At 30.4% G+C, this 24,417-nt stretch overlaps 7 protein-coding genes across 7 annotated transcripts; 5 read left to right on the top strand and 2 right to left on the bottom strand.

Annotated features, from left to right (window-relative positions):
• Positions 1–1,446: 1,446 nt before the first annotated feature.
• Positions 1,447–3,416, top strand: PGO_145790 (mitochondrial carrier protein; the record flags this gene model as incomplete). Its single annotated transcript, XM_028690569.1, has 7 exons — positions 1,447–1,459; positions 1,650–1,862; positions 2,207–2,285; positions 2,399–2,598; positions 2,749–2,811; positions 2,986–3,047; positions 3,267–3,416. The coding sequence occupies 7 exons, from the start codon at positions 1,447–1,449 to the stop codon at positions 3,414–3,416; spliced, it is 780 nt and encodes a 259-aa protein (XP_028546370.1).
• A 2,227-nt stretch (positions 3,417–5,643) lies between these two features.
• Positions 5,644–7,110, top strand: PGO_145800 (replication factor C subunit 4; the record flags this gene model as incomplete). Its single annotated transcript, XM_028690570.1, has 2 exons — positions 5,644–5,808; positions 6,265–7,110. The coding sequence occupies 2 exons, from the start codon at positions 5,644–5,646 to the stop codon at positions 7,108–7,110; spliced, it is 1,011 nt and encodes a 336-aa protein (XP_028546371.1).
• Positions 7,111–8,285: 1,175 nt separating this feature from the next.
• PGO_145810 (DEAD/DEAH box ATP-dependent RNA helicase) lies at positions 8,286–10,952 on the bottom strand (the record flags this gene model as incomplete). The annotated part of the gene is made up of 1 exon (XM_028690571.1): positions 8,286–10,952. The coding sequence occupies one exon, from the start codon at positions 10,950–10,952 to the stop codon at positions 8,286–8,288; it is 2,667 nt and encodes an 888-aa protein (XP_028546372.1).
• A 2,559-nt stretch (positions 10,953–13,511) lies between these two features.
• Positions 13,512–15,401, top strand: PGO_145820 (TPR domain containing protein; the record flags this gene model as incomplete). The annotated part of the gene is made up of 1 exon (XM_028690572.1): positions 13,512–15,401. One exon carries the CDS (start codon positions 13,512–13,514, stop codon positions 15,399–15,401), a length of 1,890 nt encoding a protein of 629 aa, XP_028546373.1.
• A 1,386-nt stretch (positions 15,402–16,787) lies between these two features.
• On the bottom strand, positions 16,788–18,452 carry PGO_145830 (hypothetical protein, conserved; the record flags this gene model as incomplete). Its single annotated transcript, XM_028690573.1, has 1 exon — positions 16,788–18,452. The coding sequence occupies one exon, from the start codon at positions 18,450–18,452 to the stop codon at positions 16,788–16,790; it is 1,665 nt and encodes a 554-aa protein (XP_028546374.1).
• A 2,592-nt stretch (positions 18,453–21,044) lies between these two features.
• PGO_145840 (hypothetical protein, conserved) lies at positions 21,045–21,296 on the top strand (the record flags this gene model as incomplete). Its single annotated transcript, XM_028690574.1, has 1 exon — positions 21,045–21,296. One exon carries the CDS (start codon positions 21,045–21,047, stop codon positions 21,294–21,296), a length of 252 nt encoding a protein of 83 aa, XP_028546375.1.
• Positions 21,297–21,676: 380 nt separating this feature from the next.
• On the top strand, positions 21,677–23,848 carry PGO_145850 (queuine tRNA-ribosyltransferase; the record flags this gene model as incomplete). Its single annotated transcript, XM_028690575.1, has 1 exon — positions 21,677–23,848. One exon carries the CDS (start codon positions 21,677–21,679, stop codon positions 23,846–23,848), a length of 2,172 nt encoding a protein of 723 aa, XP_028546376.1.
• Between the last annotated feature and the right edge of the window lie 569 nt (positions 23,849–24,417).

A 24,417-nucleotide genomic window follows, 5' to 3' on the forward strand; every position in this document is an offset into this window, starting at 1 on the left:
TATTTTTTGCCAATTTGTGTGTTTTTGGTGTTATATATTATGCGTTATCCGCTTTTTTTTTTTTTTTTTTTTTTTTTTTATTTTTTTTTTGTCACTTTTTTTTTATGTTTTTTATTTTTCAAACCTTTTTTTCCCGATCATCCGTCATGTCAATCGTTCGTGTTATTAATATTATTTTGTGTTTTCTTTTTGTTCGAAGGTTTGGATGTTTTTGGAGTTTGTATTTTTTGCCAATTTGTGTGTTTTTGGTGTTATATATTATGCGTTATCCGCTTTTTTTTTTTTTTTTTTTTTTTTTTCATTCATTTCTGGCACATTTTTTTTCATTTTTTCCATTTTTTTCACTTTAGTTTTTTTTTTTTTTTTTTTTTTTTTTTTTTTTTTTTTTTTTTTTTTTTTTTTTTTCATTCATTTCTGGCTCATTTCTTTGCATGTATGCCATGTTTCGCACTTAAGTTTTTTTGTTTTTTTTTTTTCTGAACATGTTTCACTTTTTTATTTTTTAATTTTTCCTTTTAATGGTATCTTTTTCAAGAACACTTCTACTCACACCCTAACCCGCGAAGGTTTCGCAAATGTTTGCATATTCTGATGGAAATAATTTTATTACATCCTCGAAAAGCTTGTTTCTGCACAAGTTAAAAAAAAAAAAAAAAAAAAAAAATTGTAAAAAAGAGGTGAGTCATATGCCACATTTTTTTTTTTTTTTACTTTTTTTTAGCACATTTCAAGGAAAAAAACCAAACAAACATGTAGAAAACAAATTTTATGGCACAATAGAAAGAGGAGAGTTTCTTTTTTTATTCCATTTTTTCCCTTTTTTTATTTTTTTTGCAACAATCGATCCTTTTCTTCAACCAATTTGGATTAAAACTCTAATCATAGAATCAAGCAAATATGCTTATTCAAAAAGCAAAAAAACAATTCTACAATTAAAAAATGCAAAGGATATTTCTAATAAAGGGGAGAAAAAAAAGGAAATGCAATTTCTCCAACTTGCTTTTTATTTATTAATATCAACGTTTTTGCCAACATTGATAAATGTAAAAAAAAAAAAAAAAAGTAGCAAAGAAGTAGCACAATAAAAGTAGAAAAAGAAAGCACGCGCACACACATATATACACACACACATGCACACACATTTTTTAAAAAAGATATTGCAGAAAAAGAGTAATCAGCAGGCAAAATGTTGAAAATGCTTAAATTGACATAGTTCCTTGGTAATGTGTACAACTTTCAAAGTTACCTGTGCTCTGCACTTGTTGCCTTACAGGGATACATATTTTTTATAACGATTTACACATTGGAAGCGAAAAACATTGCGTACATTTATTCATTACATTATATTACGCTTTTTTTTTTTTTTTTTTTTTTTTTTTTTTCTGTGCCCAGTCAGGTAAATGAAACCCATTTATTTTCCTCCCATTTGGAAACAACATCTCCCTTATGGAGCATTTAAGTAAGGCCAAAAAAAAAAAAGAAAAACAAATTTTATAGAAGTATTTGACAAAAGTATACATCTCTTGGATAGGAAATATTTTTACCATGGAAGATCCATATGACAGTTTTGTCATTGCACCATTATATCCCTTTATTTTATTAGCTATTTTATTTTATTTTTAATATATGTCTTCTTCCCCATTTAACAGGTAATTTGGTAACGGGTGCCTTGGCTGGAATTGCTGTAGACACCGTGCTATATCCTATTGACAGCATAAAAACAAATATCCAAGCAAAAAAATCATTATCAGTTTATGATATAAAAAAGTTGTATACTGGAATTTTACCAACACTAGTTGGCACAGTCCCAGCTAGTGCTTTTTTTTATTGCTTCTATGAATTATCCAAAAAATTATTAACAGGTAGTATCATTTTATCTTGTTTTATTTTTTCCTACATATCATTTTTCGCATTTAAAATTAGAATTTAAGAAAAAAAAAAAAAAATAATAATATATATATATATATATATATATCGAAATGAGACTTTGTCCAATTTGGTATTCTTAAAATAGTAAGCCTTTGCACATCAGTGACCTGTAGCATTCACCAAATGGTTCTCATTTCATTGTTTGGGTTACTAAACAAAAGTCGTGGTATCAAAATATAGTTGTGAACAAATTGATAATTAAACCTTGTCAAAGGAGTAAAGACCCATGCTCTTTTTTTTTTTTTTTTTTTTTTTTTTTTGCCTGATGTGTGCGAAGAGAAGAATGAAAATATTAGCAAAACAAGCTTGTATTTAATTTCAACAAGTGTAGCGGAAATTACAGCCGGTGCAGTGAGGTATGAGAAAAAAAAAAAAAAAAAAAGGAAGGAAAATAAAAGGAAGAAATAAAAAAGAAAAACTGGTTGTTCATAACAATAACAACACAAGAAAAAATTCTTTTTCTTAATAGGTTTCCATTTGAAATAGTGAAACAGAATATGCAAGTGTCTGGTACTAGTTCCTTGATAAACACGATAAACCAGATTACTAAAAGAGAAGGCTTGTTATCTTTTTTGGGAAAAAGCTATTTTGTTTTGATTCTTAGGGAAATTCCATTTGACTGTATTCAGTACTTTTTATGGGAGACTTTTAAGGAAAAGGCAAAAAGAGGTATTGCACATACGGAAAACAATGTTCAAGAAATACCAAAAGACAAATACTTTAAAATTACGTATACATATTTATATGTATATATATTTGTTTATTTATTTATTTATTTATTTTATTATTGTTTTTTTTTTTTTTTTTTCGTTTTTAAAGATTTCAGCAAATTTTCCAATAAATACCCATCCATAAAATCAGCAATATGTGGTGGACTTGCAGGTTTGTAAAAATTGAAATATGGAGAAATCCTCTTATAAACACATATATATAGATATATTTTGATTTAACATTTGCACTGTTTCATGCACACTACACATTGTTTCTTTGCAAAAAAGAAAAAGAAAATGAAAGATTCAAAACAACACTCGCATTTTTGAACTTTATGTTTTTCAGGAGGAATAGCGGGATTTTTAACAACTCCCTTGGATGTTATAAAATCTAGACAAATTATATATGTATGAAACTAAAATTTGGAGCGTTTGCAATAAATATGTGAATGTGTGAATAGATTTATTGTGTGTACATCATCGGCGTTTCTTCCCATTTGACCTACGTTAATGCCAATTGAAATGTGCTTAAAGCATGTTTTACATTAAAAAGCATGAATGAAAATAAAAATAAAAATGAAAATTCGTAACAAACAGAACCAAACCAAAACAAACCAAATTATTCAGGGAAAGACCTATATAGAAACGGTTACAGAATTATCGGAAGAAGGATTTATGGCATTCTATAAAGGATGTTACTTTAGGTCCCTTTATTTATTTTTAGGGGGCCTTATATTTTTTGGATCTCTTAGATTTTTCTCTTTTAAAAAAGATTAGTAAACGGAATATATTAATTTATACACGTCCCTATTACACAATTCCTGATATTTTAAAAAAAGTAAAAAAGATGCTATATTTTTGATAAAAATGTTTCAGTTTATTAGAGAATTTTCGCATAGTGTGTGTATGCTATATTTGAAATTATTTTTCTTTTAATATTTTATTTCTGGCTCTCAATTTTTTTTTTTTTTTTTTTCTGATTATCCAAAATGATACATTATAATTTGAACCCTACTTAAATTTCATTTATTACATATATAAGCTGCATCTTTAGAATAATAAATCTCTTTGGCATTCACACTTTTTAACTTGTTATCATTGTTATTAATATTATTATTTTATTTCTTTTACAACGGGAGGTTTTCAACGTTTTTAAAAGAATCAGGTCATATTTATGTTGTCTTTATTCGTTTGCCGATGCTGTACTATTAGCCATACAGCTGCAAGTTATATATTTATTTTATTTTATTTTTTTTTTGAGGCACTGAATGAGATTCTTTACGAATTTCCCTCCCCCCATCCCCCTTTTTTTGAGGAACTGAATGAGATTTTTTACAAATTTCCCTCCCCCCACCCCCCCAAAAAAAAAAAAAAAAAAAAAAAAAAAAACGGATAAAGTAGAAATAATAATATTTTGACGCTTATATGGTTATATATATTATTCACACATTTTTTTTATCTTTTCTCATTTTATGCATTAAACGTTTTATTTGTCCTGTCATAAGTGCTTCTCTTGTTCTACAACTTGGTGGGTTCATTATTCATTTTTCCTTTTTTTATTTTTTCCTCCTCTCTTTCTAATTGCAAAATGTATATGTAGGTATAATCTATGTACCTAAGTCCATGATACAACTTTTATCTTCTAAGTATTATTGTTTTTCCATTGAAAAAATGCGGACAAAAATTTAACAACACATAGTGTGTATGACAAATTTGAAAAAAAAAAAAAAATAATTCCTGAAAAAGGTGCATTCCTCTAATGTGACACTTCTACGATATTGTATTTACATTTTTGAGAGAAAAAATTTTCGAAGAAATAATTTTTGATAATAAATGTTAACCCAAATTAAGGTGGACAATTCTGAAATTCTTTTTTTTTTACATATAATTTTCACCCATGTTCTTAAAAAGAAAAAGGTATTATATGCCCTCTCCCCACTGTTCCCCTACTCACAAATTGTTGGCAATCTAGGATAATACTATATAATGGGTATGTATAGCAAAGGTAAAAAAATTCAAGATAAAAAAAAGAAAAAAAAAATATTTTTATTTCTACGAGATGTGCATAAATACTATCACAAATTTATGTAAACATAAGAAAACTCTACATTTTGCTTCAGGAAGGGGAGAAACAAAAAAAAAAAAAAATAAAATAAAATAAAATATAAATAAAAAATACATAAATGTAACCAGAAGGGGTAATATAAAATAATTTTTTTTTTTTTTTTTTTATGGTAACTGCACATATCTTAGCAATATTACTAAGAATCTTTAAAATGCACATTTTGCTCATATGGGCAATAAAATTATATAAAAAAAATTCACATCGATAAGCCTGAATCACTGTGCAGAACGCATTGTTTTTATTTTGAAATGAAGTTATCATGTAGACATTGAGCCATCCCTTGAAAAAAGAAAAAAAAAAAAAAAAAAAAGAGAAAGAGAAAGAGAAAGAAGAAGAGGAAGAAGAAGGGGATGAGGAAGATAAATCTATCCACTGAACAAACACAATGGCAAATATGCACATGCGATATTCAGTATGCAATATGTTTTATGTATTGTGCTTAACTATTTAGTGTGCAGTGGGCAAATTAACGTGCACAATTATATAAGTGGAAAAAACCTGCAAGAGATTGTGCACACACTTTTTTTTTTTTTTTTTTTTTTTTTTTTTTTGAAGGTGTAAATTTAAACCCTATTACTTTCTCATATGAGAAAAGTAGGATGATATTATGAAAAGTGAATTATCGATTATTCCATAAGTACTTTTGAAGCGCTGCAATTCTTATTTTGTTTGTTTGATTTTTTTTTTTTTTTTTTTTTATTTAAACCTGATGGAAAAATATAATCCTTTCCCAAGGCCATACTTTAAAAATAAGTGCATACCTTTAAAAGAGCTTATATAGATATACGCATTAGCTTAGCAGATCAACTAAAAGAACCAACTGTGAGGACCGAAGGAACGGGCGTCACATAATATATATCCAAACATACATCATGCAAAATGGAGGAAGATTCATTTAAGAACAGATTGCTTAAACGTAATATCGACATATGGATAGAAAAATATAGACCTGAGTACCTTGATGATGTAGTAGGAAACCCCTTTGTCATAAATACATTAAAAAGTATTATCGTGTCTGGGAATATGCCTAACTTGCTCTTAGCTGTAAGGATTTTTTCTTTTTTTTATCATTGATTTGTGTTTGTGTAATACATGTATAAATGTGTCCTGCTCTCGTCACTTCCTATCTGCGTTAACGGAATCAACATCTTGTGCATTTTTAATTTTTATTTTAATTTTTTTTCAAAATGTTAATTAAAAATAGTGCGTTTGCAATGCTAATATATTTTTAATTCCCCACCTACACCCAAGTGGCAGCACGTTTTGTGGTCCTTCCCATATGTACTACTATTTTCATTTTTTTTTGTTGTTTTCATTCCACGTCTTCTTGCACAATTGAGATGACAAACATAAGTTCTAATTGTGTGCAACAAGAATATTGTGTCTGTTTTGTTTCTATTTGCTTTGTTACGGATTTTTTCCAATTTTTTTTTTTTTTTATTATTTTTCCAGCTGTTTGTACCTATTCTGACATTGCACTTTTCCTCCTATTTTTTGCAGGGTGCCCCGGGGACAGGAAAGACGACGAGCATCCTTTGTCTAGCTAGCGAAATGTTAGGAAGTCAGGCGAAGAAAGCGGTTCTAGAATTAAATGCGTCAGATGATAGAGGAATTAATGTAATAAGAGACAGAATAAAAAGTTTTGCAAAAGAAGTTATAAGTTTACCCCCAGGAAAACATAAAATTATCATATTAGATGAAGTAGATTCTATGACAACAGCAGCTCAACAATCATTAAGAAGAATTATGGAATTATATTCTGATACCACACGATTTGCATTAGCTTGTAACCAATCAGAGAAAATAATAGATGCACTTCAAAGTAGATGCGCAATCATAAGATATTTCAAGTTATCAGATGATCAAGTTTTAAAAAGAATTGTAAAAATTTGCGAACTTGAAAACATCAAGTATACAGATGATGGATTAGAAACTCTTACTTTCATAGCAGATGGAGATTTAAGAAAAGCAGTGAATTGCTTACAGTCAACGTATGCTGGATTAGAGGTTATAAATAAAGAAAATGTTTTAAACATATGTGATATTCCTTCCCCAGAAAGAGTAGAGAACTTGTTAAAATACTGTATCAGTAGTGAATGGAAAAAAGCACATGACATTGCTTACGATATGATACGAGAAGGACACACCCCTTTTGATGTTGTATTGACATCATCAAATGTTTTAAGGAGATATGATTTGGGTTCTGAGACTCTACAGATAGAGTTCTTAAAAATTGGAGCCATGGCTTGTAACACCATGGCTAGTGGATTGGCTACTGTAATACAACTGGATAAATTACTAGCTGATTGGTGTATGGCTGCCAAAGCACTTAGAGCTAAGTGTTAGATTGGAAAAAAGAATAAAGAGACCAAGAAATGTGCATACCCAAGAATGACACATTCAAATTAAAAAATATCAGGGGGTGGGGGGGAGGGAAAAAAAAAAAAGGATACACATACAATAAGAAGTATGAACACAACAAGAGAATTCTATATATTCCTTGTTAGAAGATCCATTTTGAAAATAGCTCAATAGATGCGTAAAAAAAAAAAGGGGTGGTGTGTGATAATCTGAAGCATGGAGTGTGTGGGGGAGAGGGGTTTACCTCTACTATTTTTATTACGTTATTTTATTATGTCATTTTATTACTTCATTTATTACTTCATTTTATTACTTCATTTTATTACTTCATTTTATTACTTCATTTTATTACTTCATTTTATTACGTTATTATCATTATTATTTATTTTTTATTTTATTTTGCTTTATTTTTCCCTCCTCCCTATGCATGTTTCCTGTATCTCTTCGCTCGGGAATACAGCCGGAAAAATTGTTATTCCTTTTCTTATTCCATTTCAGACACACGAACACAAAAATTATGAATAAATTAATTAGTTACATATATACATGTTTTTAATTTTAAAAATGAATAAGGAGAACGGCACAAATGTTTATAAGATACATAAGAAATCTTCACTTTTTACACACATGCACGTATCATGCTATGCTACACAAGCAGCAGCTGCTGTATTCCCTTCTTACATGGACACAGGGATACACAAAATGTGGTTTAAACAAAAGTTTGATGAATAGATGCACACGGGGACATGTGTCCTGTACATTACGGAATTGGCTGTGTGTTTGGGTAAAAAAAGGAACATATCATAGTATAACAGAATAGCAAAAAATAGAATAGAAAAAAATAAAATAGCGTAAAATATAATGGCATAAAATGGAATAGCGTAAAATATAATGGCATAAAATGGAATAGCGTAAAATATAATGGCATAAAATGGAATAGCGTAAAATATAATGGCATAAAATGGAATAGCGTAAAATATAATGGCGTAAAATATAATGGCGTAAAATAGAATAGTACAAAATAGATTAATATAAAAACAAAACAAAACACGCATTCGTTATGCATGTTTATCAACAGTTTGACAACACATCTACATATGTGTGTCTCTGTGTGCGTGTGTACGTATGTATATACACCTGACTAGACATTCTTGTGTCGTTTATGTGTACTCACTACCCCCCCCCCCCTGATTATTCTTATAGCTAGTTCTGTGGTCACTCCTCCAGGAACCACTTCTTCTTCTCTTTCGTAATATATACTTTTTGTAGATGTAACTTTTCAATCGTTTTCCATATATGGGGGGAAGTTTGGAGGGATCAGCCACATCGATCTCAGGTTCCTTTCTGAGCTGATTTTCATAAGCCATTTCAGTTAACATAAATCCGTTCGTTTTATTTTTAACATAATGTTGTGGAAGTATTTTTGATTTGTAAGTTTCATTATTATTCCCATTGTTTTGCTGATAATTCCAATTTTTTTTCTTGTTGTAATTTTGGGCCCCATTTTTCCCCACATTTTTATTTATCATTTTATTTGTACCAATCTTTTTCCTTTTTAAGAACAAGTTTTGCAACCTATCTTTAATTAATTTATGTGGTACTACATGTGTGTTGAAATATTTTATAATTTTGTTAATATGCTCTTTCTCTTGTATATTTAAATTAAAATATTCCTTCAGTTCCTTCGATTTTAAAGACTGGTATAGAATTTCCTTCTGTATAAAATATTTCACCTTTTTTTTGGTACATTTATTTAGAACAGATTCTACACGATATCTATACATCTCTACTTTATTAATTGAAACAGATTTTTTATTCATATTACATATATTTTTATCGCTTATTGTGTTTACCATCTTTTTTTCTCTATCTTCATTTTGGTTAATGAAGGATATACTAATCCCTTTTCTGTTCAACCTGCATGTTCTTCCCACACGATGAATAAATGTTTTTGTATTCAATGGCATGTCGAAATTAACTACGCATTGCACGTCACGGAAATCTAGTCCCCGGTTGTATAGGAAATCTTTTTCTTCTCCAGAAGATCCATCTGAATTTTGCTCTCCATCTTCACACGAATCTGTGTCTGAATTTTGCTCTTCATCTTCACACGAATCTGTGTCTGGATTTTGTTCTCCATCTTTACACGAATCTGTGTCTGAAAATTGCTCTCCATCTTTACACGAATCTGTGTCTGAAAATTGCTCTCCATCTTTACACGAATCTGTGTCTGAAAAGTGCTCTCCATCTTTACACGAATCTGTGTCTGGATTTTGCACTCCATCTTCAGTGTCACCTGCATAAATGTTTCGAATTTCCTCTTTTGTAAATGAAATAGTCTCACTTCTATTGGTCTTGCATGAAACGATATCTTTGATGGATAAATTTTCTTCCGTGATACTAGAATGGTTCGATTTCGGAACTGAATTATCTGTAATCAAGTTTCTCTTCTTATTCATTTTTCCTGCTGTGTTTTTCTCATATTGTGGACATATCAAAAAGAACATTTTAAAATTATTAAAAGCAGAAATAATATTTTGTCTTACCAAAATGGGATGATTTGGATTAAGAATGGAACATGGAATATCAAAGTATGTTAAAAAAATTTTTATTTTGTATGCATCGTGTATGGTCGAAGTAAAAATAATGGATTTGTGCAAAATAATTTTATCATTTATTAGATTATACAAGTAAATAAATTTTGTTACTTCATCTGGGTACAAATAGTAAAATGATGTACCTATAAATTTTTTATCATTGTAACTTTCGCATGTTCTTGGTGAAATGACAACATCATCTGTGTTATGGCTTCTGGTAATCGAATGGGTATCCATAGGAGGTGCGTTAGTCTTGATACAGTTATCATGATGATCTGAGATATGTTTATCGTCTCTCTGTTTATTAAAATTTACTCCATTACCAAGCACCGTGGTTATGCTAGCAATAGTACGAGTAGGTGAAGGGTTGATTTTTTTTTCCATTTCTGTTGTTAAAAATACAGGCTCATGTAAAAAAAGTTTTGTTTTCCCTATGATATTATTTCCTATAGTGGCAGATGCCATAATAATTTGATATTTTTTGGAATAATTTTTTGGAAAGTGGTATCTCGCTAAAAGGTTCATCCATTTTTGAAATCCTTTTGAATGCAATATATCTGCTTCATCTACGACAAGTATTTTTAAATTTGATAATATATCTAAATTATTTTTTCTTTTACATTCAACAATATGATTATATAAATGTCTTGGTGTACTAACTAACACACTGGGATGTTCATAAAAGGTTTTACCTATATTGTGATTAACTGATAAAATGTCTTTCAGGTAGCTACATAATTTATGTGTTATTTCATATATTTGTAAACATAATTCTTCTGTTGGTGCAAGGATTATACCTTTATAAAAAAATTTTAAAGATTCCTTTTCGTTTAAATTTGATTTAATTATATTCTGAACAAGTGGAATCAGATATGCCATAGTTTTACCTGACCCTGTTTTGGAACTTATAATAACATCACTTCCTTTCAGTACATATGGTATCGCTAGTTTTTGAATTTTCGTTGGGTGTTGAAACTTAAACATGTGCAGTATTGACTTTCTCAATCTTACATCTAAAAGGATGTTTTCAAAATCGAGGAAATTATTGCTTTTGTCGAAGTGATCATCATCTTTCCTTCTGACCTGCGCGTCATTTTCGTTTCTTTGTTCTTGGTTACACTGCTCCGCCTTGTCTGGGCATGTTGGTTCTGCTTCGTTTGGGGATGTTGGTTCTGCTTCGTTTGGGCATGTTGGCTCTGCTTCTTCTTCACAATTTTCGTTCGCTCTCATTTTGTCCATCCTCAACCTTGGCATAATTTTAGATGTGCCTTTTTATGCCTAGCCGCTTTGGAGGCACAAACAAAGACTTCTTGTGATATGTTTAGTTCTCTGATTGTATATGTACGGAGTAACTGTTCATAACCACAAATGAGTTATACATAAAAATTCATGCATACATTCATGCGTATAGAGGTTTAAAGGGCCATGCTATTAGCTTATCTCTTAGCTTTTCTTATTTATTCTCAGATTTATTTGCATAATTTAGTACGTCCACGTGAGCACCTTTTTCTCTGCGTTACGTACTATAATTTCATTGAATATGCTTTTTCCACCTTTTTCCCCTAATTTTTATGCTTCGCCATCGATAATGTTTTTGTTTTGTTTTATTTATTTTATTTTTTATATTTTATTTATTTATTTATTTTATTTTATTTATTTTTCGTATTTTTTTTTTTTTCCCCCCTTTCACTTGTAACCACGTGTAGGGGCATTTTCATGAAGATCTTGGAGAGGGGAATAAAAAAAAATACATAAAAGCGAAACGCGTCACAAGAAAAAAAAAAAAAAAATAAAATAATAATAAATAAATAAATAAATGAATGAATAAATGAATGAATAAATGAATGAATAAATGAATAAATAAATAAAGCAGCAAAAGATGCCAAGAAGTAACGAACAAAAAACCGAGAAAATAAAAATATCCTCAATAAAATTTATAGGGATATAACAAAAAACGGACTTTGGAATTTGTGTTTGCTCCATAATAATAGCACCCACGTATGGTCTCGTGTATGCTAATATGTGTATATTTTTCTTCTTTTTTTTTTTTTTTTTTTTTTTTTGCCACTTAATGGTAAATAAAAATAGCACTTTTATATCTGTTCGCTATGCGAGAGTGATTTCTCATCTCAAATATGTCACGACGTAGAGTAAATAAAAATACATATTATACACATATGTACATATATCTACGTATGTATAAATAGCTAAATGCTAACATTAGGGATAATGTAACCCTTAAAAATAGAAAAAAAAAATAGTGTCGGGCAAGCTGAATACGAAAATAAGGGCGTTTTTTTTTTTTTATTCTTTTTTTCCGACAACAATAATTTGGTACCCCACGAATATTTTTATTTCATTGCCATTTTTTGAGAATTTATTGCTACATTTTTCGCGAATTTATGCTACATTTTTTGCAAATTTATTGCTACATTTTTTGCAAATTTATTGCTACATTTTTTGCAAATTTATTGCTACATTTTTTGCAAATTTATTGCTACATTTTTTGCAAATTTATTGCTACATTTTTTGCAAATTTATTGCTACATTTTTTGCAAATTTATTGCTACATTTTTTGTAATTTTTTTGCGAATTTTTTTTTTCCCTTGCCGTTCTTCCATGTTCCTGTTTTCTCCTGGTTGGTTGATTTACTCTTTATGCTTAACTACTAAATCCAAATAAGATACTTAGAGACAGAGCAAAACAATTTCCACAAAGATGAAGAGTGTACTGCCTCTGTGTTAAGAAATTTGGAGATATTCCATAAGCAACAACTTGTGCTAGTAACCAAACATTCGTTTTATTTGCTTTATTTGCTTTACTCGCTTTACACGCTTTTTTTTTTTTTTTTTTTTTATTTTATTTTTTTCACGTCGTTTAATTCTGTCTTGTTTTCTTCGTCTTTATTGTTTCTGTAATTTACACGGAGATATACGAAGATATACATTCTGGTATGGGGATTTAAACTCAGGTGTAAGCACGCATAGATGAAAAGTTTTTCATAGATTAATAAAATGTAAGTACGTAGGGTATAATTTCGAGCCATAGCATTTTTTTCTTTATTTTTTTTTTTTTTTGGCCGTGTAAACCCGGCATATGAGGGTTTTGTGTATGTTAACTAAAAATGACACAAATGTGTGGGTACACTTATAAGCGTATGCATACATAATGGGGAACCCAAACTTACCACTCGCGAAGGCATAAATTGTTTTATATATATTTTTTTTTTTTTTTTTTTTTTTTTTGCCTTCTTTCCTTCCTTCTTTCTTTCATTCGTTATTTCTGTTTGTTTTTGCTTCCTTGCTTGCTTTTGCCTCTTGGGATATATATTTTTTTTTTTTTTTTTTTTTTTTTTTTTGGAGAGTGCCTAATTTCCCCCACCCCGTTCACACACAGCATAAACAAAATGGGTGACAATTTCATTTTCCAACTTTTATAAATTAGATTATTTTTACTTCACCCTTATGAATTATTCCTGAATTGTGAAATTATTTTTTTTTATTTTAAGTCCAGATTGACTTTTACCTAAAGTACACGCCCCATTTAGTCGTGTACATTTTTTTATTTCTCTTTTTTTTTTTTCTCATTTTTTCACAATGTGTAATTTTATATGTCCCTTGTACCCCCGCCCTCCCTAGTTTTACTACTCATTTTGCTCATTTTCTTAGTCCTTTGGAAAAATAAAACACATACACATAATACATTACAACACAATACATTACAACACAATACATTGCAACACAATACATTGCAAAACAAAACGAATGAAAATAAATACTATAAGGGAAAATGTTGCTCTATGCCTTTACTCTTTTTATTTCGATTATAGGCACTTGGATATATCTAAAAATTGTGGAAAATAGAAAAAAAAAAAAAAATTATTTATTATTAGAAAAGGATGACTTAGCTAGCATAAACAAGCAAGACGAAAAAAACTGTGATTCTGTGTCAAGTGAAAAAAAAAATATATTTAAAAGAAAATTTGTCAAAATGGAAAATAGTATACCGTTTTATGATCACCCCCATGGCAGCTGCTTAGATGTGGCCTCAAGGAATCATGGAACGGATTCTATCAAACTGGTTACTAGTGAAAAGAAAATCAATTCAGACACATTAGCAGGGATGACATTTGAAGTAGATAGTACCCTCCATATGTCTAGTAACCATGTGGATGAACAGACAAAACGGGAATCCCCAATTGGATTAGAATTCGATTCTCCACCAGGAGAGTCACTCGAAGAAACACCCAAAATGAGGATAGAAGAATCCACGGAAAAAAATCTCCTAATGGATGAGAGTCAAACTGAAGAAACTAGAGCTGATGAAAGTTCACTTGAAAGAATTGCACATTACAGCGAAAAAGAGAAATTTCAGATGACAGAAGAAAATGTCAGCTACAATTCATGTAGTCTTATAAATGCAAGTTCTGAAAATGTTAAGAACGGGTCCAATGATAGGGAAGTAGTACAAGATGTAGAAGAAGGAGATATTAGACAAAAGGAAAATAATACATTTAACAAAATGACCTCGTACACATGTGGAATGAAGTATATGGAGGAAGAAGTAAAACAAAGTGAATCCCATGTTGAAAAAAATATGAACAATAAGGTGGATAATCACAAAACCAAGACTAATCAGTTAGATGATGTGAGTAAGTCAAGTTACTTATTCATAAAGGAGAAAAAGAGTAATACAAAGGGAGAAAGCACAAATGAAAAAGTAGATAAGGAAGAAATGAACACACACTTGAGAAATTATTATAGTGATAATTGCTTAACCAAGGAAGATAATCAGAATTCTAGTTCGTATTTAAGTTCATCTAGAGAAGCTGATAACTCTGAGAATACTAGCTATAATGATTATGAATCCGGTAGAAGTGATGATTCTGCAAGTGGAAGAAGTTCATCTGTTATGAGCGATAACAGTCCCAGTAGCAAGCTGGGCGATGATGATGATGATGAGGTGGATGATGATGAGATGGATGATGATGAGATGGATGATGATGAGGTGGATGATGATGAGATGGATGATGATGAGATGGATGATGATGACGTGGATGATGATGATGAGGAAGACAATAACGGCTACCGTGATGGTGGTACATTTTACCGGGAAAGGAAAGGCTCTATGATGAATTCTGAAATAAAAAACAAAAGCGTTGAGGAAATAAAGGAATCAGGAAATGAATACTTTAAAAAAGGGGAATATACGAAGGCCATATTTTACTATAATAATGCTTTAAAAAAATGTAAAGAAAAGAATATAAAATCGATACTGTATTCTAATAGGGCGGCGTGCAATTTGTGTCTAAAAAAGTGGAATGAGGTGGTTGAAGATTGCAATAAATCAATTAATTGTAATGAGAATTATGTGAAATCCTACATACGTAGAAGCAATGCTTACGAACAACTGGAAAAATACAATAATGCATCTAACGATTTAAATAAAGCTATATCTATGGATTCTTCTTTACTAGCGAATTATGAAATGAAACAAAAAAAATTAAAGATCCTAGCGGAACAACAATTAAACAAAGAAAAGGAAGAAATGGTGGGAAAATTAAAAGACTTTGGAAATTTACTATTAGGAAAAGTTGGTTTATCACTTGATAATTTTGAAGTGCAAAAAAATCCAAACAATGATGGTTCTTTTAATATTCAGTTTAAGCAAAATAAGTAAAGGAATGAAATGAATATTTCTCCCTTTCTTTTTTTTTTTTTTTTTTTATATGTGCTTTTTTATCTTTTTCCGTTCATTTCTGCACTTGTCTTTTTGTTTCGTAGATGGTTTGGCGTATATGCCTTTTATTTATTTTTACTAATTTTTACATATTTTTACATATTTTTACGTATTTTTATTTATATATTTTTTTTTTTTTTCGGCCGCATCATTGCGTGTCTGATCATTGTGCAAATACCCATTTGGAGGAAAAGTCCTCTTTGTCCATTCATATAAACCTCGCTTTTTGCATTATTGTATTTAATTTTTTTTTTTTTTTTTTTTTTTTTTTTTTGTTAATTTTTTTTATCTATCTTTACACGTACACGTAGTTAATCATTTACATCCAAACTAATCGTAAAAAACAAAAACAAATTAAAAACAGGCACAATAGTTATGAACACTAATGTTTGATGCATTTATAAGGGCCATTCAAATGATAAGGGAAAATAATTTTTACCACAAATATATTTGTGAGTAATTAAAAATTGAATAAAAGGAAAGAGATAAAATTAAATGAAATCACAAAAAATAATTCATATAGAATTAAGCAAACATATGTAATGTTCTAATGCTACATGAATATGAATATTCGTTGCCCGTGTCTTAAAAGAAAAAAAAAAAAAAAAAAAAAAAAAAAGAGTGAGAGAGAAAGATGGAGGGATGAAAACCAACACGCAATCATAGATTGATTATATGTCTTATACATGCATATATTAATACTCTTGCATGAACGGATGGAGGTGATAATTCAGGTGGTACACAATAAAAATAAAAAAAAAAAAAAAAAAAACACATATTCTTCACTATATATCTTGTTAACTTTACCCATTTGTTACTCGAAAAGATCCCTTTCTTCTTTCTCTCATTACAACTGGTAAAAAAAAGAAAAAAAAGGGTTGGGAAAATGGGTATACATGGAATTAAAGAACATGTACAATGTAACCCATACACGTGTGACAAAAAAAAAAAAAAAATAATAAAAAAAATAATAAAAAAAATAATAAAAAAAATAATAAAAAAAATAATAAAAATAAATGAATAAAAATAAATAAATAGTAATTTAAAAGGTATATGTAAAAATGATGGGGAAAAGGGGATAAAACAAATTGTGCGAAATAATGCAAAAAGATAATGGGAGAGAAGCAAATTCTTCCCCAAATAATTAAAGTTTGCGAGAAAAAAAAAAAAAAAAATTGACGACTTATCCAAAATGTGTAATTTTTCACCTTCTTCTATATCTATACAAATAAAGTGGCAAGAAAAATAAGAGACAAATTTATGGGATGGAATAAGCGTTGAACAATTGGATGATCTTTTTTTTTTTTTTTTTTTTTTTTGAAAACACTAGGAATACATCCTAATCAGATAATTCAAAACATTTTTAACACTAAACCCATCAATTGCATCAAAAACTCGATCGCTAATAAATTTTTCTTTTATCATATTGTTAATAATAGGTGATGTAATTTTTGTAAAACCAATACCACCCATTCTGCAATTTTTACAATTTGCCTCAGGTGGGAAGACAATATCTTTATTAAGGAATTTTTTTTTCATTTCGATTTCTACTTTATTATCTGCTTCCTTTCCAGATTGAACTTCTTGAATTTGAGCTTCCTGAACTATCGATTCATACATGGACCTCAGGGTAACAGAATTGTGTATTCTCCATAGAAAAATAACAAACGATTCTGCTGAATGGATGTTGCAAAAGCCATAGTAACATGATTTTTGTGCATTTACAAAATGTTCGATGCAATTTTCGCAGTTTAAGTAATTTTTCGTGTAATTCGTTATGGCCTTCAGGTAAAAATTATATCTTTCTTTGTCATGAACAAGGCAGTGCACTGATATCTTGTGATATAGTAACCAATAGGAGCACAGAATGGAGTTCTCTTCGCACACTTTGAATTGGGGATTCTCCCACGGTTTGCATTCGTTAGTATGTTCCCTTGGTGGTTGTTCTTGTTCTTGTGGCTCTTCATGCGGGTTTCCATTTTCCAGATCATTCTTATCTCTCACGAGGAGAGCTCTAACACTGGGATTAGTCTCGCTAGCACAGTCATCGTTAGCAGTGTTTACAATGCTTGACCACTGTTGATATGTTAAGGGATAGACCTGCGAATTGACCTTTTGATAAATTCTCTCTGACCATTCGGATAGTTCTGGGTACATATCTGAAACAATCTGAATAATAACAAGAAAAGGTTCAACAGTTGACCTATCAACATCTAACCCTAAAGATATGTGCTTCTTTAAAGTAAACAATATTCCCTTTATAATATCATGCTTTATGTCATCGTTACTAATATTGTTTTGTGCCCATCTCTGAACTGCATATTGGTTAGATCTAGCAACGATTCCTCCTTCATCCATGGAAGGATTAATAGTATATATAAAAATATTATATTCAGGATTATATTCTACTGTAGGTAAGTCTACATAACAAGACTTCAAATCAATATGGTTAAAATTAACATTTTTACATAAATAAGTTTGTATCATTCTTTGAAATTGTTCCACGTTATTTACTCTATCAACTTCTGTATATGCTAGTAACAAATCATTTTCATAAATTGTATTTGCTATTTGTGTTTTTGGTGTTATATACTTGTACTCAAATTTATTTTTCTCCATATAATCATATACTGGATATAATAACCGAAAGGTAGGAAAATAACGAACATTAAAAAATCTGCAGTATGATACAAATAAGTGACATGAACAATCGAAAGCAAACATACTAACATGCTTTTCATAATTTGAAATTTCCTTTTCCAAATTTTCCCAAATGTCCATATATCTGGAACATGCAGGGCAGTAATAATTTTTTATACTTATTAGTATAGCATCCCCATGTTTTGCATTATTTATCGTAACCCCAAATTTTTTCAAAGTTTCTTCAGCTCCTTTACAAACATCTTCACTTCGCGAGAATTGTATCCTTGTCATAACAATATTATAAGTGAGGATCAGAATTTTAAATATAGACCTGGAAAGTCGCACCATCCTTCCCGTGCGTATAAGAGCAATGTTTTTCCAATACCAATTTTGGTGATTTGGATCATCTGTCTAGCTATCTAATAAGAATGCTGGGAACACACTAGGATATGAAGCTGTCAGGGGACCCTTGACTAGAAATCTTTTTGTTAACTTGTAACTTCGTTTATTTTATGCTATATTCGATATCTTCAAACTGACAGCCCTGATTTGCAAAGGTGGCCCATTTTATTTAATTCTATTCCGCTTACTTCTGCTTAGTTTTATTCCGCTTACTTCTGCTTAGTTTTATTCCGCTTACTTCTGCTTAGTTTTATTCCGCTTACTTCTGCTTAGTTTTATTCCGCTTACTTCTGCTTAGTTTTATTCCGCTTACTTCTGCTTAGTTTTATTCCGCTTACTTCTGCTTAGTTTTATTCCGCTTAATTCTGCTTAGTTTTATTCCGCTTAATTCTGCTTAGTTTTATTCCGCTTAATTCTGCTTAGTTTTATTCTGTTTAATTCTATTCTGTTTAATTCTATTCTGTTTAATTTTTTTTTTTTTTTTTTTTTTTTTTTCTTCCCGTTTCCTTTGCGATGGAATAAGATGGACTAAAATTGTTTAGTCGGCGTGAGCTATTTTCTTTTTGTTATTCAACTGGAATATAAATTGAATGCAATTTTTTTTTGGTGCAAACTCGGGTACAATTGGGGATACAGGTAAAGACACAGAGTAACAGAGGAATCGAATGAATGTTCAGGAGATGTAAATATCTTTTATGAGTAAACCTTAAATACGCACAATTATGCTAAAGAAGGAATATTTCTATTTCCTCCAATGTTCGTTTATCAGAAAAAGTATAGTAATAGAAGGTCCACTTTTTTCCTATTTATCTATCTGCATTACTATTATATAGAAGCGCAATGTAAATTGGGAAAGGAAAAAAAAAAAAAAAAAAAAAATCTCCACTTGATCAAAAGGGTCATGTAGGAAATATGAGAACTGTTATATCTGTGTAACTTGAGAAATAGTCAAAAAAAAAAAATAAAAAAAATACTCCTTTTATTTAAATTCTTCGAACAGACATAAACTGAGGTACGTCCTAGAACTGTCGTGTGCGCATATGGTCATATCTACGTATGCATGTATTTATATATATACATATTTCCACAAGTAGATATGGACATGCACACTTGGGTAGTAGTATATATATATATATATATATATGTGTGTGTGTGTATACTTAGATTGCCAAATGTAGTGCATGCGTGGTGAAGACCTGCTGATTAATGTAAGGTAAGGGGAAATTAAAAAAACTTGAGCGGAACCAATAATATAACGCTATTTTCTTGTTAATAACATTATATTCAAAAAAAGAAAAAAAAAAAAAATAATAATAAAATAAAAAAATAAAATATATTGCCCCTAGTCTTCCTATTAAATTATAGTTTTTTATTTTTTCTTTTAGAAAGTTGGTAAAAGTGAAGTCACAGAATGTTTTAAATTTTCCTTGAACTTTTACATATACAAGTACATGCATATTATATATGTACATTTTTTTTTTTTTTTTTTTTTTTTTTTTTTGACAATCTGCTAATGATTACAATAGGAATTTGTTTCAAATCCGCTTAGCAACAATTTAAGTGGTTTAAAAAAAAAAAAAAAAAATTCATATATCCGTTTTAGAGGAATCCTTAAATGGTTCGACAAAAAAAAAAAAAAAAAAAATGTACATATATATGTATTTGCATATACATATGCATACCTACAATTCATACGTACATTCATAATTATATTGTATTGATGTTTATATTTTTTATTTACTGCCACGTTTAAGCTGTGTATACTACCCATAGGGCTTGTGTTAATGTGAAAAAAAAAAAAAAATAAATAAATAAAATGATCTTTGTGATGGATGTTTATATGTAACCAATCTACCCTACTGCAAAGAAATAAACAAACATGGTTATGGCTTGTCATAAACACTTAAAACAAGTCACATTTTTTTATATGCATATTATGTATATTCCCTTACCACCAAAAGTGCACTATATACATCCCCATTGTAAAAAAGGCATACCTCAGCCAGTTTGGCATCCACATATTTGTTTTACATTTCTTATCACATACACATTTTTCTATTCACCCTTTTTGTTGGCCAATTTATCAAGTTCCACTATGCTGCACCTATACCTGCCGATAGATGCTGTGTTTATAATGCCACCATTTATCATATCTTAAAAATTAAGTTATGGTCATATGCTTCCACTGTCTCATTTTTTAAACGCAGAGAAATTATCTACCTATTTTTCACACATACGTAAATTTAAAGGATACTACTTCAAGAAGAAAAAAGATAAAATAGAGTAGCGTAAGAGATGCAGTGTGAATAGAGCACCAGAAGAAGCACAAGAAAAGCAGAGCACCAGAAGAAGCACAAGAAAAGCAGAGCACCGGAAGAAGCATAACACAAGTAGAGCACCGGAAGAAGCATAACACAAGTAGAGCACCTGACGAAACAGAATCCAGAGAGTACTAGAGGGGAAGAGTGTATAAAGCCATACTGAAAAAATACGAAAAAATTGGAGAGAAAGAAAACGATTTTTATGATTCTGTACACCATGTCAAGTATAAACAAATCGAAAGGCAAAGAAGAAGAAGAAGATATAGTGGACAAGCTGAACTACAAAAATTTAAATGATGTAATGTTACACGAATTGAATTGTCTTAAACCTAAACGACAAGTATACATAAAAAAGGGTGGAACATTCTTTTTAAGTTCCAGAGAAGAAGCTCTGTCCGTTTTGAAAATCAGGAGTCAAAAGCAAAATCAACCAAAGGATAGCAATCATCGAAGTATGAAAGACATTTAAAAGTGGCTTGAACTTTTACTCTTTATCTTTCTCTCTGCTCGTTCCTGTGTATGGAACTTCCCAACCCTTGTGGTAGCCACCTCTATACACAGTAACACCGTCGAAAAAAAAAAAAAAAAAAAAAAAAAAAAAAAAAACACATACACATACACATATGTACGTGCATACATAGGTACATGAGTACTTACATGAATACATATTTATAAACAAGCTTTTTCTATTTGGTCATGTCCACGGACACGTGTGTGCACCCGCACTCAGGAATAAACAAAATAATTTTAACATTATGAAGAAAAATAAGAATTAAAGAGTTAATCCTTGCAAAAAAAATAAAATAAAAAAAAATAATAAGTCTCTCCTAAGCATATACGCACGCTTGTATGAAAACATTAACGTATATAATTTTTTTGACTTATGCATTTTTAAATGTACTTTTTAACTTGACATGCAAAAATAAAGGTCTTAAAAATGAGTGTAAGTTAAATAGACTAAAATGTTTTTCAAGTGCAAAAAAAAAACATTACAAACGGAAAGTGGTACCAAATGGGTTTAGCAAGATAAATAGAAAGGACCTATGGGGGACACATTCCATGTGCGAAAAAAAAGGGACCTCGAGGATTTGTTTCTTGAATCAGTTGAAGAAAAATTACCCTAAGGTGATAAGAAGATGTTACTATGATAAGAACCAGGAACGGAAGAAACACCGTCTCTATAAGGCAATTTTGCAGGTCAAGAGGACTCCGCTCTACTGGTCATCTGGGGATTCCCACGCAGGAAGACACGTGGGCAGAGACACAGACAGACACAGTAACTTCCATCCGAAGTGTCTGGCGAACCACTTCAGCGATTACCCCGGATTCAGCTTCTCAGTGCTGAAAGAGTACCAAGAAAAAAAGAACCATGGTAGAATTGGAATTATAAAAACCCCGAGAGGAGAAATAGAAACCCCGAATTTTTTGTTCTGTGCTACAAAAGGGTGCATGAAATCTACACCAATAGGATTTATAAAGAATTCTAGAACCCAAGTTATTTTAGCAAACACTTTCCATTTACTAATTCATCCCAAGCCTCATATCATTTTTCAGCTAGGTGGATTGCACAAATTTATGAATTGGGATGGTCCTATTTTGACAGACTCTGGGGGATACCAACTATTCAGCATGGCCTTTGGTTCTGTTTCGGACGAGATCAAAAGGAAATCCACTTGTACACGGGAAAAAACACCCAGGGTGGGGAAAAACGTGAGTGGAGTTGACAAAGTTGATAAAGTTGATAAAGTTGACAAAGTTGACAAAGTTGATAAAGTTGACAAAGTTGACAAAGTTGATAAAGTTGATAAAGTTGACAAAGTTGACAAAGTTGATAAAGTTGACAAAGTTGACAAAGTTGACAAAGTTGATAAAGTTGATAAAGTTGACAAAGTTGATAAAGTTACCGATGCTGACAAAGTTAAAGCAGTAGAAAAGGTAGAAGGCGTGGTAAGCGCGGACGAGGCAGATAGAGGGGTCCCTCCGAAGTGCAGCAAAGTCATTTTAAAAATAAATGAACAGGGAGCATTGTATAAATCATACTATGACGGATCAGTTGACATGCTGACACCTGAAAGTTCGATACAAGCACAATATCTTCTAGGTAGTGATTTTGCAGTTGTGCTAGACGAATGTACACCATATCATATAGCAAGAGAATACACTGAGCGATCAATGCATAGATCACATAGGTGGTATATTAGATGTCTGCTAGAATTTCACAAAGCTATGAATATGCCAAATTATCATGCTTATCTAAATGATTTATACAATAAGAAATATAAAACTAAATACAAATGGGATGAAAGAAATAGCAATAAACAAGCTTTGTATGGAATAATACAAGGAGGTATATACAGAGATTTGAGAAAAAAGAGTTGCCATGTAGTTTGCAATATGCCATTCTTTGGTTTATGTATTGGTGGATGCCTAGGAAAAGATAAGAAAATGATGTATAATGTTATAGAAAAAACTATGGATTTTGTTAGACATGAGATACATTCATCATCTCGTGAAAAAATAGACAATGAGGAAAGAACAATATATCTGAATAGAAATGATAGCAATACATTTTCAAATGAAAGTTATGTTAAACGAAAACCTGTACACCTCTTGGGTATAGGACAAATTAAGGATATTTTTTTTGGAGTGCGACAAGGAATTGATACTTTTGATTGTGTGATTCCAACGAGGTTAGGAAGACATGGATATTTTTTATGTAAAGTTGATACTATTAAAAGTATAGAAAAAAAATTATGTAGATTTATTAAAACTGAATATGTGAAAATAAAATTACAAATTTTTAAGTTAGATAATACTCCTTTAGAAAAGAATTGCCCATGTTACACTTGTTTGAATCACACGAGGGCGTATTTACATCATCTTTACAAAATTAATGATAATTTATTGGGAACTTTACTGACCATACATAATGTCTATTATATGAATCGATTAATGCAGGACGTTCGCTGGGGAATAATGCATGATCTTTTGGACAAGGTTGAGGCACAGTGGGTTCGATAGCATATGCCATTCGCCTCTTAACTATACTTTTTCACACAATTAGGGAAGTGTAGAAGTGGAGCAGAAGTAGTGCAGAAGTAGTGCAGAAGTAGTGCAGAAGTAAAGCAGAAGAGACGTTGCCATATAGCGAAGTAGACAAGCATACATATGGCTCGCTCGCGTGGGAAGAACAAACAAATCCTTATCGATGTTAACACATTTTATACTTGGAAGGTTGGTGGTCTCACTAGGGGTTCGTATCGTCACTGTTGCATATGATGTCTATTTTTTCCCTTATCGGTATGTTTATATTTTTATTATCATTGCATGTTTATAGTGCTACACAATTGTTAGATTAAGAGGTCCCTTTTTTTTTTTTTTTTTTTTCCCCCTCTTAAATGATCTTTCTTCGATATGCATATTTGAAGAAAATGGAAAAAAAAAAACCAAAAAATTTGCAAAGTGTTTGTTTTTATTAATTAGTCTAAATGGATAACAAAGTGTTTTTTTTTTTTTTTTTTTTTAATTTTTTATACATATAAAAAAAGGAGAGAGAAAAAAAAAAAAAAAAAAAAATTTAAGAATAAAAA

This window comes from Plasmodium gonderi, assembly GCF_002157705.1.
Source record: "Plasmodium gonderi DNA, contig: Chr14, whole genome shotgun sequence".
NCBI lineage: Eukaryota > Apicomplexa > Aconoidasida > Haemosporida > Plasmodiidae > Plasmodium > Plasmodium gonderi.